Source organism: Emydura macquarii, unplaced genomic scaffold (genome assembly GCF_026122565.2).
Source record: "Emydura macquarii macquarii isolate MOO-44397 ecotype Brisbane River unplaced genomic scaffold, CSIRO-AGI_Emac_v2 contig_3348, whole genome shotgun sequence".
In the NCBI taxonomy this organism is placed as follows: Eukaryota; Metazoa; Chordata; order Testudines; family Chelidae; genus Emydura; species Emydura macquarii.
This window is the reverse complement of record NW_027133485.1, coordinates 5775813-5787110: the sequence shown is the minus strand read 5'-3', so window position 1 is coordinate 5787110 and position 11298 is coordinate 5775813. Positions and strand designations below refer to the sequence as shown.

At 51.2% G+C, this 11298-nt stretch overlaps 1 protein-coding gene and 1 long non-coding RNA gene across 2 annotated transcripts; one reads left to right on the top strand and one right to left on the bottom strand.

Annotated features, from left to right (window-relative positions):
* Positions 1 to 1117: 1117 nt before the first annotated feature.
* On the bottom strand, positions 1118 to 5176 carry MARCKSL1 (MARCKS like 1). The gene is made up of 2 exons (XM_067533928.1): positions 4795 to 5176; positions 1118 to 3078 (listed from the first exon to the last, which is right to left on the bottom strand). The coding sequence occupies exons 1-2, from the start codon at positions 4891 to 4893 to the stop codon at positions 2446 to 2448; spliced, it is 732 nt and encodes a 243-aa protein (XP_067390029.1). The 5' UTR covers positions 4894 to 5176; the 3' UTR covers positions 1118 to 2445.
* A 358-nt stretch (positions 5177 to 5534) lies between these two features.
* LOC137143844 (uncharacterized) lies at positions 5535 to 10929 on the top strand. Its single transcript, XR_010917277.1, has 3 exons — positions 5535 to 5855; positions 7704 to 7909; positions 9843 to 10929. It is a non-coding gene; the product is annotated as an uncharacterized lncRNA (long non-coding RNA).
* Positions 10930 to 11298: the final 369 nt, after the last annotated feature.

Here is an 11298-nt window from a genome sequence, read left to right as displayed (position 1 = left end):
TTGTACACCAAAGATCAGAGAAGCATTTTTTTCACTCTTTAAGCAGCTCACAGCTGTTCTCATGCAACAGTATCCTTACTGTTAACAGGGTTGCACCTTGTGGAGTTCTCCTGGAGAACTGAGCATAGGTCAAGTCTTCCTCCTTGCTTAGAAAGTTGAGTGCTCTAGTCTCACTTCATTAGGAGGTAGTTGATGCCTGCTGTCACAGCAGTTACTGCTGGTGTAATTAGAAGAGGGAAAAAATAGTTTCAAGCACAGGAATGTTTTCCTGTAGTTGAACTGACATCTAGAACTATCCTAAATGCTATTAGAAGGGGGGTCCTGGTTGCTAGGGGGTAATATGCAGCAAATCTGACAGAGGTTCATACACTAGCATTTCCTTATAGGGGAGCAACCTATTCCAACAGCAGGTCTACAGGTGATTGTAGATTGCAGTTAATTCTTCTGTCCCCTTGGACTAGGTCAATTACAATTGAAGGGGTAGGGGGGCAGATCTTCCACTTTCCAAGTGACAACCCATCAGCTACTGTCAGCTTGTGCATATTTGCATGTAAGTTTCCCTTAGGGTTGAGCATTACTCAAAATGGCTGCTATACAGCCAAGTAATAGCGGTACTGTTAATAGCAGAGCACTTCATAGTGGGGGCATGTGTAAGAACATGCCTTGTAAAATGATCCCTATGGGGTAAGTGCACCTGTACCTATTTTCATGGAGCAGCAGCTACCTGTACCACCTTACAACAGTAAGTTGAAAGAGGTGACAAAACATCTAGTCCAGCAGAATTCAAGTTATGGACAAATCACCTATGCTGAAGGTTCAAGTGTGAATGTTTTACCATAGGATAATTAATGGAGTAAAGTACTTTGCCATACAGCAAAGATGGTATAGGATCTAGCGTAGGTATCACTAGTTCTTGGGCAGCACTTCACCTTTAAGGAGAGGCTTAGGTGTCCCCTGTGCAGGCTCAGGCAAGACATTAAGTATTTTTAAAGTGGACCCCTGACTGAGAACAGCTGCAAACTGGCCCCCATACTAGGCCTGCAAAGTAAGCATTTAAAAGGTTCAGCTTTTATAAGAATACTTTAAGCCACTTCATGATTACTGCTGTCTCCTCTGGTTTAGAGGGAGCCTGCCCTCTGTGAAGGGAGAACTCACATGTTCAGTTTTCAGCTCAGGCTCCTACGTGAGTTTGGACAAGCCCCATAAGGGCTGCATTAAGTCCCCCTCTAAAATGTTTACTTCATCTCATAAGGGCATTAGACTAAATTCACCCCCACCTGCTCAACTCACCCTGTGAGCAGCCATGCATGTCACATCTAACTCTCAGCCTTAGGCTGTGGCTATTGATCCAGCTGCTGTTAAACTTTGCTTGCATCATCTGATGCTAAATACAATCATGTACACCTAGAAGACTAGGGTTTAAAGATCAATATATTGCAGGCTGTTAAGTAAAGATCCTATTAATGGCCCAGACAGCCTCACACAAGATGCAAGAAACCAGTGTTGGACAGACAGCCCTCTGTAGTCTGGGACAGGGCAAAAGAGGGATATGCAGTTAGTCCTGGGTGTCTAAATGTACTCACATCAATTAAGTGCTATTACAGTTAGGAATAGTGATTAAGTGCAACAGCCATTAGGCTAAATGAGCAACTGCCACCATCTTCAAGGGCCATTCTTTCAGCATCCCCAACAAAAGTCAACATGCATACCCAGAAAGGGGTCACCATTTATTCCTTTCAAGTGTTACAATAAAACCCATACAATTTTTAGAAGTTAGAAAATTGCAAATCAAATGGTTTGGCCATTAAAAAATTATTTACAGAGAAAACAAAAATTCACATTATACAATTTAATTTGCACTCTCTCCCTCCCTCCCCCAGAAAAGTTACCCCTTAGAAGTAAAATTAAACACAGCGGACTTACAAGCTTTATGGATTTAAGCAATAGTAAGACATCATAAAAAACTAACCAGATTAGCTTTTAAAACTGTTGGTTTCTATAAAAAGCACAAAATACTTGAAATGAAGTCAGAACCAGGAATTTAAACCAAGAATCCATTGAACAGTCACTGGCTTATTGGACTTTGAAAGCTGCTTGGAGGATTAGTGGAAAAAGTCAGTAGGTCAGCAGAGAGCTCAGTCTGGTGTAATAGCTGGGTTCTCTGAATAAATTCCAGTTACGTCCAGGATCGTCTTCCTCCACAGTTTTAAAGGATTCCAGCAAACTATTCCCAAAAGTCAGGGTGATGGGAATCCAGACCAGTTGAACAGTGAGCCGCAAAGGGGAGCAGGGGCGAAAAATAATTCAGGTGTCTTAATTTTAGAAGGTGTTGTCAGTTCTATTTTGAACATGGAGGGTGTATGGGCAAGGCAGCAAGTCCACGGTGTTATTGGGATGAAGACAATGGCACAAAAAGAGTCTTAAGTGATGACAATGCCAAGTGGACTACTCTTCCTTGGGCTCAGCTGCTGCAGGTGTTGTACTGGGCTCTGGCACCACAGGTTTTGAGGGCTCCTCTGGCTTAGCTGTAGCCACCTCCTGGCTTTCCCCCAGCTGCTGCTCCTCTTCCTCCTTGGCTTCCCCTGCTTCTGCATCTTCCTTTTTAGGCTCAGCTTCCTGCTGCCCCTCCGCTGGCAGCGCAGCCACACTGCTCTCCACAACAGCCCCTTTCTCCTCTGCTTTCCCTTCCTGTGGGGTGCTGGTCTGCTCAGAGTCATTGGTGGAGCAAGTCGGGTTCTCCTCTCCTTTGGCTTCTGCTTTGCCCTGCTCCTCTGTGGGCGAGGACCTAGCAGACTCCCCAGCCGCCTTCTTGTTCTTCCTGAAGGAGATCCCGCTCAGCTTGAAGGACTTCTTGAGGGAGAACTTCTTCTTCTTCGGGGTCTCCTTGCAGGCTGCAGCTCCCTCAGGCTTGGCCTCCCTACCTTCAGCCGCTGGGGCTGGTTCAATGGCATCGCCGCTGCTGGATTCTGCCCTGGTCTCCTCTTTGACGGGCTCGGCGGACCCATTGCCGTTCAGTGGTGCGGCCTCTCCATCAGCCTTTGGAGACACGTCGCCATTGATCTTCACATGGCCGTTCTCCTAGAGGAAGAGGAAGCATTAGACATCTTAGCTAGACCCTGGAGACCCATCCTACCTCTACATTCCCCCAGTGCTCTGGGAGGTCTGGCTGCTTTAGGATTAGAGGGTGTTTTCATCCACAAGAAATGGGTTGGTGTTCGCTATAAAAAAAACCCGGCTCAGTTCTGGCAAGGGGGCGATTGTGGTGGGAGATATTGGTAGCCAGCCAGAGCATGCACCAGCCATGCTCACCCGGCAGCCGGCAGGCGAGGGGTGGAGGCATTTCCCAGGGGCAAACGCACATGGCTGGAGCTGGGGTCTGCCAGCCTCACAGAATTCAGGCAAAGCCGCTGAGCTGACAGGGGTGGGGTGGGGAAGAGGCATATTTTGAGGCTTGTAAGTGCTTTGCAGACACGAATGAATGCGCGGAGGGGGGGGGGGAGACTCTGGCTGGAAACCCCAGAGCCTAACGGGGCGGGGGTGCCCTGCAACTGGAGCCCGGCAGAGCCTCGCTTCCAGCCGGTCACTGGCCACGGCAGGCGAGTCCTGCTCTGAGCAGGTTGAGAGAGGACCCGGGGGGGGGCGGGGGGTTCGAGTCAGAGGAACCGCTACGGCGCCGCCACCAGCTGGCGCCAGCGTTCCATCCGCGGAGCCGGGCAGGGGCGGGGAGCTGGCCGCGAGGCATTGTTGCACGATGCAAGCATGGGGGGGGGGGAGAGAAGCGAGATGGAGCCGTGAGTTACAGCCCCCCCCCCCCCTTCCAATGTCTGTTTTCCAGTTAACAAAAAGTCATCCCGTCCCTCCCTCGCCCTGCAATCCCCTCCCCCCCCTCCGCCAAGCTGCGCGGCCCCTGCCCGCCCCCCAGGAAGAAAAACCTCGTTGGCCGGAATGGCAGGATTCCTGCATTGTCCTTCTCCGGGGCGGGCAGACAGCAGCCGCCCCCCCCCTCCAGTGCATCCTAGAAAACATCCACTGGCCCCGCCCCAGCGGCCCCTAGAGCATTACCCCCCCGAGCTCCGGGCGCGGATTTGGGGCGGGGGGTAGAAGAGCGGTTCCCCCCCCCCCCGCCCTTTTCTAAGGGCCTCCGGTTGGACTCGTACCTCTCCGGATCCAGCCAGCCCCGCGAGCCGCCCCGCCCCGCCCCGGCCCGCCTGCGGGGAGCTCGCCCCGGGCAGCCCGGGCATGCGGCCATGGTTCGCCCCCCATCCAAATCCAGCGCGACACGGACCCTGCCTTTGTTTCCCTCCCTGCTCACAGGGCTGCCGCTGGATCCTGCCGGGGGGGGAGGGGGGAGTTAGCGCCAAACAAAGGCGCGGCGCGGAGAAAAAAAGAGGGTGGGGGGCCATGAATGGAGATTGCAGGGTGGGGTCGCGTCCCTCCCCCCCAGTCCCTAAAAAAGGGGTTTTGGAGAGTTGGGGGGGGTGACACCCAACGCCAGCCCCCCAGGCAGAGAAAGGCAGCTGGTAACCAGGGGCCGGGAACTACCTCGCCTCCGCCGTGGTGGGGAAGGGACACGGCTGGGGTCTGTCCACCCCCCCCCAGAAAATCCAGGGAGAAAAGGAGCAACTTCCCAGCCGCCGCCTGCCCCTTCCTAGCGATTCTATGGGGCTGGTGGAAAGGGGGGGATAAACCGCCCCCCCCGGTCTCCCTTTTTCTGTACCCCAGGCAAACCCCAAAAGCCAAGCCCGAACTTTAATCCCCCCCCTCCGCCCCGAGCAAAGCGGAGCAGACACCCACCTGGCCGTTGGACTTGGAGGGCGAGACCGGCGCGGCCGCCTCGGCCGGTTTCGGAGCCATCACGTCGCCTTTGGCCGCCTTGGAGCCCTGGCTGCCCATGGTGCCTGTGCGGGGCTGGCAGGGAGCGACGCGGGGGAGACACACGCGCAGCCCGCAGAGAGAGAGAACGGACGGTCCTACAATCCGGAGTGAACCGGGAGCGGAGGGGAGAAGCCCAGCCACACGCTCCCCGCGGCCCCCCAACCTCTGGGGGAAAGTCCGGGCTGGACAGGCCAGCGACAAATCCGAGGAGCAAGGGGGAGAGCCTCTCCCAGCTGCTGGCACTGCACGATCCCCCCCTTCCCCGGGCAGCTCCGCGAACCCAGCTAGGTAAAGACGAAAATCATCCCCCCAGCCCCCCCGGCTTGCTAATAAGCGCGCAGGAGGAGGGGGCGTGCCGGGCATTTAAATACCCGCCCAATGGCAGGCGTAGGGAGGGGACAGGAGCTGCTCCGCACCTAGTGCAAGGGGAACGGAGGGAGGGAAACACTCCGGCCCCAGTTGGCTGGGGGATGCACAGTGGGGCCGAGCAATTCCCCTGCACCCACCCACCTTTTCTGCAGCGTGTGCAAAGGGGCGGGGGTGGCGAGGGGTGCAGGGGTGGGTGGGCTACAGGGGGAGGGGGTGACCAGGGGCACAAGGTGGGCGCAGTGTGTGGGAATTAGCAGGAGTGCTAAGTGTGTGTCTGGGGAAATGCAAGGGGGGCTGCGGCCTGTTGCAGGCCCTACTCCCTTTTCATTTAGAACATATCTTCTGTTGGGTTCCCCCAATTCCGGGCTGGCTTGGCTGGAGGCAGCAGGGCTGGGGTTGGCCCCGTGGCCTACACCACTTCAGAGCACTTGGAAGTTTTTCATGAGGTGGGAGGAGAGAGTCTAGTAACAACCACATGTTTTACACACCCAACACACCCCTGAGCTATTACAACCTAAACTGACAGCTGGGGCTGCCCTGTGTGGGGAGTGTGAAAGTGAAACTGACTAGAAACAAAAATGAAACTGACCAGGCTGTTTTCACTCTTCAAGGTGAGTCAAAGGCAGAAATAAGCCATTCGTGGTGGGGGATGCATTAGATTGCTGCAGTGGTTTTAGTTTTCCAGTTAGTCTGTCCATTTAAAAATCATACTTCGGTCTGACATTTGTAGATGGGTGTTACAAATTCCCCCTTAAAATGTCTAGGACCACAAGAAGCCATTTTTCTCCATGCCCCCCTCTTCCCCCCCCCCCCCCGCTTGGTCTGTGCTGTGCCTTCGATGGCACTTTGTGTCTTGTTAGTGTCCCTGTTTCTTCTGTTTCCCCTTGCAGTTTGTGTGGGACTCTCAGGCAGCAGCAGGGGAGAGAAAGATATTTAGCAAAATAGGAAAGCGTCTTTGTAAAACCGCAAAATGTCAAGGCCGAGGTAGTGCTTGAACTTACATCGAGTCCACCCCATTTTCTTTTTTAAGTTGACTCGATTTCAAATGGACAGTGCCCCTATAACCAGGAGAGCGTGTTGTTTATAACCCAGAGCAGGATTTGATTTGAGAATGTGTGCCTGGGCTTCATTTTCGTAGTGCTGAGTGCCTGCAGCTCTCCTGAATGGCAGCTGGAGCTGTTTGCACTCAGCACCACTGAAAATCGGGCCTTCATGATTTCTAACCTGGCTGTGTCCATTTTAAGACCGTAAGAATTTCATATGTGGGCCTTGATCCTGCTCGTCCTGGTACAGCAGGGATGCCAAGCGTTTCCTGATCCAGTGAAGCCGGCACGTAAGATAAAGCATGGTGGCCCACATACATCTGCATGTAAGGAGACATGACTTTAAATGTGATCTTCATCATTCAAATAAACTCCTTGGCTACCGGCTCTCCATGTTGCCCCCACTCCTGCTATGACACAGGTTGCACAGCAGCGTTTCATTCAGGCAGGACTGGGGTCCCCTGTGCGCCCATCCTGTCTGTCACCTCTTACGTTGGGCTTATAGGTGCATTGCTCCTCCCCAGCCCCATGGTTACCTTGCAATCTTGGGAGCAGAGGAGCAGGAGTTCAGTGGCCTTGAGGCTCAATGCAAAGAGTTAATGCTTGGCTTTAACTGGCCCCATATGTAACTTTGCAGGAACACAAGAGCCTGGCGCACCCAGCTACGCATTGCAAAAGGCAGTGTAGGATCAGGGCCAGCATCTTGGCTGGAAAACAATGAGTTGTTGTATTTGTTTTACCAACAAGGTCATGTTTTGTCTTCCTCCTGCTGGAGCAATATTTCTGTGTTAATTATATTGGGCCACATTGTTCTTATTGACTCTTGGTTTTCAGTTGATAAAGCCTTTGAATGGGTGCCATGCTCCTCCTTATTTGTCTTCCTGATCTTTAATCCATATCTGAAATGTGGAGTTGCCCAATTGGCCACAAGGACTGCATAGGAGCCGCTGAGGATTGACAGGAGTTGAATAATGCATGTTTTCAGAATTAGCCCATGTAGCCGGGCCCCTGTTTGCTGGAAAGAGGAAAGGGTTGTAGTGAATCCATTACACTGTGTGGAGGAAACACACTGTGATTTTTGAGTTCAACATGACAGATTTTGTTCTGAAACAAAGAACTTGAGAGCCATCCCCACCCCACCCCCTCTTTATCTGCTGGGACACAAAGAGAAAAATAAAACCCAAACAGCCGGGGAATCTGAAGTTACAGTTGTTGCTCTTTTCTGCAAAAGTAGGCGGGTCAGCCTGGTTTGATGTTTTCTGGCTTCAGTCAGTTTTCGTGCAATCTGTAACATTATTAAACCATGGCTAATTCGTTTTCTTTTTAAGTTGTTGGAGTGACTGGACAGCAGTGTCCGTGAAAGGGACCACCTTGCCAGCGTGACGACCGATTGTCTTCTGTTTATCTACAAAACAGGTACCGCAGCGCCAGCGTCTCCCACACCACCTCCCCAAAACTGGAGTCGAGAGGAGAATTCAGCCTCTGGAGTCCATTCGTTCTTTGGCCTCTCTCCTGACGCTGCCAACACTGATGCCCGCGGCAGTGCCAGTTTGTGTGGACTCGACTGACGAACCACCGAATGATTGGTTGACGGTCCTGTCTTCACTACACCCAGAACCCTGGTAAGCACAACTAACCTGTGACGTGCACAATCGCACAGGGCTGCAGCTCACACACTTCGGAGTGTCCCGTTTCAAGTGCATCAACCCCTTGGGCCTATCCAGACCTGCAGCCTTACCTTGTTGGTATTGGTGCATTCTGGGAAAAAGGGGACTGCCATCCCATACTGCCTCAGTTACCCGTGCAAACGGTAGAGAGCTGTAGGGTGTTTTTCACAGGGTGCGATACACTTTCCAATGTCCCCCTTGTCTAGTGTGCAGAGATCTGGGAAACAGGAGAATTGGCCAACCCAGTTACACAGACAGGAGTACGTGGGGCTGGATACTCAGCAGAACTGTGTTAGATCCCAAATACGGCCTGTCTGTCATGTTAACAAGAGCGCAGTTCAACAGCAAAGTCAAAATGCATTGACCACACGTCCAGATCCAAACCATGAGCAACGTTTGAGGATCCAGACTGGGTGCAGTTAGAACATCATTGACAGTCCAGAGTGTACCGTATCCTTCTGGGTCACCGATAAACTCAGCTGGATTTGAAACTGGCATAGAAGTAAAGGCTCCAGTTTCCTAAGCGGTCTAGTGGCACCTCCCCATAGCTTTGGTGGCGGGACAGTGTCTCCTGCTGACGTAGCTCTGGCCACGCAAACGCTTATGCCGGCAGAACCTATGTTGCTCAGGGGTGGGAGGGGTTTTCACACCCGAGTGACAAAAGTTTTGCCAGCCTAAGTGCTAGTGTAGACAAGGCCTTACACACCGAGCCTGTCTGTCCTGCAAAACATATACAAAGGTATGCATAGAGCAATAGCGATAGGAAATTCTGCAGTCACAGTAAAGACATAGCAGGGTTGGAAATGGGCACGATGGGAAAATGTCCACCGAACTGGCTGTGTTTCCCTATGCTGGCTAATACTCTGCTTTTCCAGGGTTTGCAGAGATAAAGCGGGGTCCTGTCGTACGTGCTCTTTGGTTTAGTCTGCATTAAGTGCTGTGTGTGTGATCATTTCACTGTGTGTGGGGGGGGAATCACAAAATCCTTCATCTTCCTACAAGCACGCCCTGTAGCAGTGAGCTCCGTGGAGCGGTTGTATTCTCCCTGACATCATGCTCTCTGCCGCTGCTCCGAGTCGTGCGTTATGTCTCATCAACTCCAGTGAAAGTCCTGGGCTGTCTGGCCAGCCGGTCAGAGCAGGGTTTTACTGCAGAATACATTAATGATTGGAGTGCTACATGGGATCCGTGCAGGGGGACGCTGGCTGCATGTTCTCAAACACAACCCAAACACCCCTCTCCCCTATGGCTGTTTGCTAGGCAGGGATTTTTCTCAGTTAAAGGAATAGGCTGATACTGTATGGATGAAGCGGCTTGATTATCTGAAAGAGGGGATTTGGGGGGGGATAAAGGGAAAACCCGCTGCACAAAAGCTGCCTTGGGCACATTGTGCAGCTGCTGTAATGCCGTGCAGCCTGCCCAGCCAGATCTCGGATAGCAGAGTTTTCCGTCTGTGATTTCCCCATGCAGAACCCGGCTCCCTTTTTCATTTTGCTTGAGGGGGGAAAGCACTTGACACCCCGCTGTTTCCCTGCCATGGCAATCATGGGTCAGAGCTGAAGTGATGGGAGGCAGACGTGATGTTTCTAAAGGGCGAACTGTAGCATGATTAGACAGGTCAAGATGCAGACCTGCCGGGGAGGGAGAAAAAGTCCCTTTTTCTCATTATAAGAAATATGATAAAACTCACTGGGTTCTGTAGCTTTCATCCCAAAAGATCCCCAATCACCAAAACTCTCTTGATCCCAATCCTTCTTCTAAAACCCATTTCTTCTGTGAGGCCTACGAGGAATGCGTTTGTAAATAGAGGAAGTCCCCTCTGGATTTCCCAGCGCGCCTGGTCTTCTAAAGCTTTGTGAACACTACTGAATGTCTATCCTTTATCCAGAACTGGTCCTAGCAATGATGGAAATGCTGGATTAGATCAGGAGCAGCCCTGTTTATCTCTGAGTTGGGAAACCCCGCTGAAGTGTGGACGTCCCGATCCTCAAACCAGATGTGCATGAGATTCTGGGGGCAGTGGTCCATCTGTGCAGATCTGATTGCAAAGCTGGGACCTAGTCTTCCAACCTTTAAACTGCAAACTTTTGGGGGGCGCAGGGACTGTCTGGGTTTCTGTTTTGTACATTGCTGAGCACGTTGCTGGTACGAGGCAAATAATACATGACAAATCTATTCACACGTGTAATCACAATGCCACTGAAGGGCAGTTATTTCTGGGGTGAAGGCCGGCAGCAGCACTGGTCCCTTCACAACAGTGGGATTTACAATACCAGTTGAAAAAAATCCTCTAATCTCAAAAGGTGTGATTTTTTAAATACAAATTATTGTAATAAATGAAGCAGGAAAGAAGATGGATAAGCGTGAAGGGCCTCCATGGAAAGCTCATTGAAGTCAACAGGGGTCTTTCTATTGACTTGAGTGAGCTTTGGATAAGCTCCCACTTGCAAAAACTCTCAGATTTCTCTGGTGCAGGAAAAGCAGAAACTTGCAGTCTGTCTATCTGCTTTTCTACTAGACAGCCAGTCAGATGAGTCTGTCTGCTTTTCTGAGTGTTGTTTGCAGTGGTGGTGTAGCCACATTTAGCCCCAGCTCCCAGGATATCAGGGAGACACGGTGGGGGGGGGGAGGTAATTCCTTTAACTGGACCGAGACAAGCTTCCAGGCTCCATGGAGTTGAAGAACCCGAAGAAGAACTTTGTGGAGCTGAAAGCCTGTCTCTTTTCACTAACAGAAGTTGGTCCAATAAAAATGACCTCACCTACCATGTCATTCTGTGTACTGATACTGATCATTCCTAAAAGGGCTCTGGAAGAAAGATGGGTGGGTGCCTGCGTTGTTTTTCCACTTTCGGAGCCTAGTTAAAATGATGAATTTATTATGTGTTAAGTGCCAACAGCTTGTGAGACACAGAAGCATACATTGTCCTGGCCTGAGGAGCTTAGAATCTAAGTAAATAAACAACACACCCTGACCCTCCCACCTTTGTTATTCCTTCAGCTTGTGTTTAAGAATGAGTTTGGTTATTTATTTATTCATTTATATAGAGAGCTATTCACAAGTGTCTTATCATCTCTAGTGGATCTTAACCAAGTTAGCAGGGGCCCAGCCAGCACAAATAATGACACTCAATAAAAGAGAGAGAGCACCTTTCATGTAGATTTAAAAATAGCACTGGTATTAACGAATTATATCTCTCTGGGGAGAGAATTCCAGCAGGGAGAATCTGCTACTTTGAATGCGCCATTGGGAAGGGATGGATGGTAACAGATTCTGACACCGGCATATATGGAACATGGAAAATGGCTTCTTCAGACATTCTTTGGCCCTTTCAGCATCTTTGC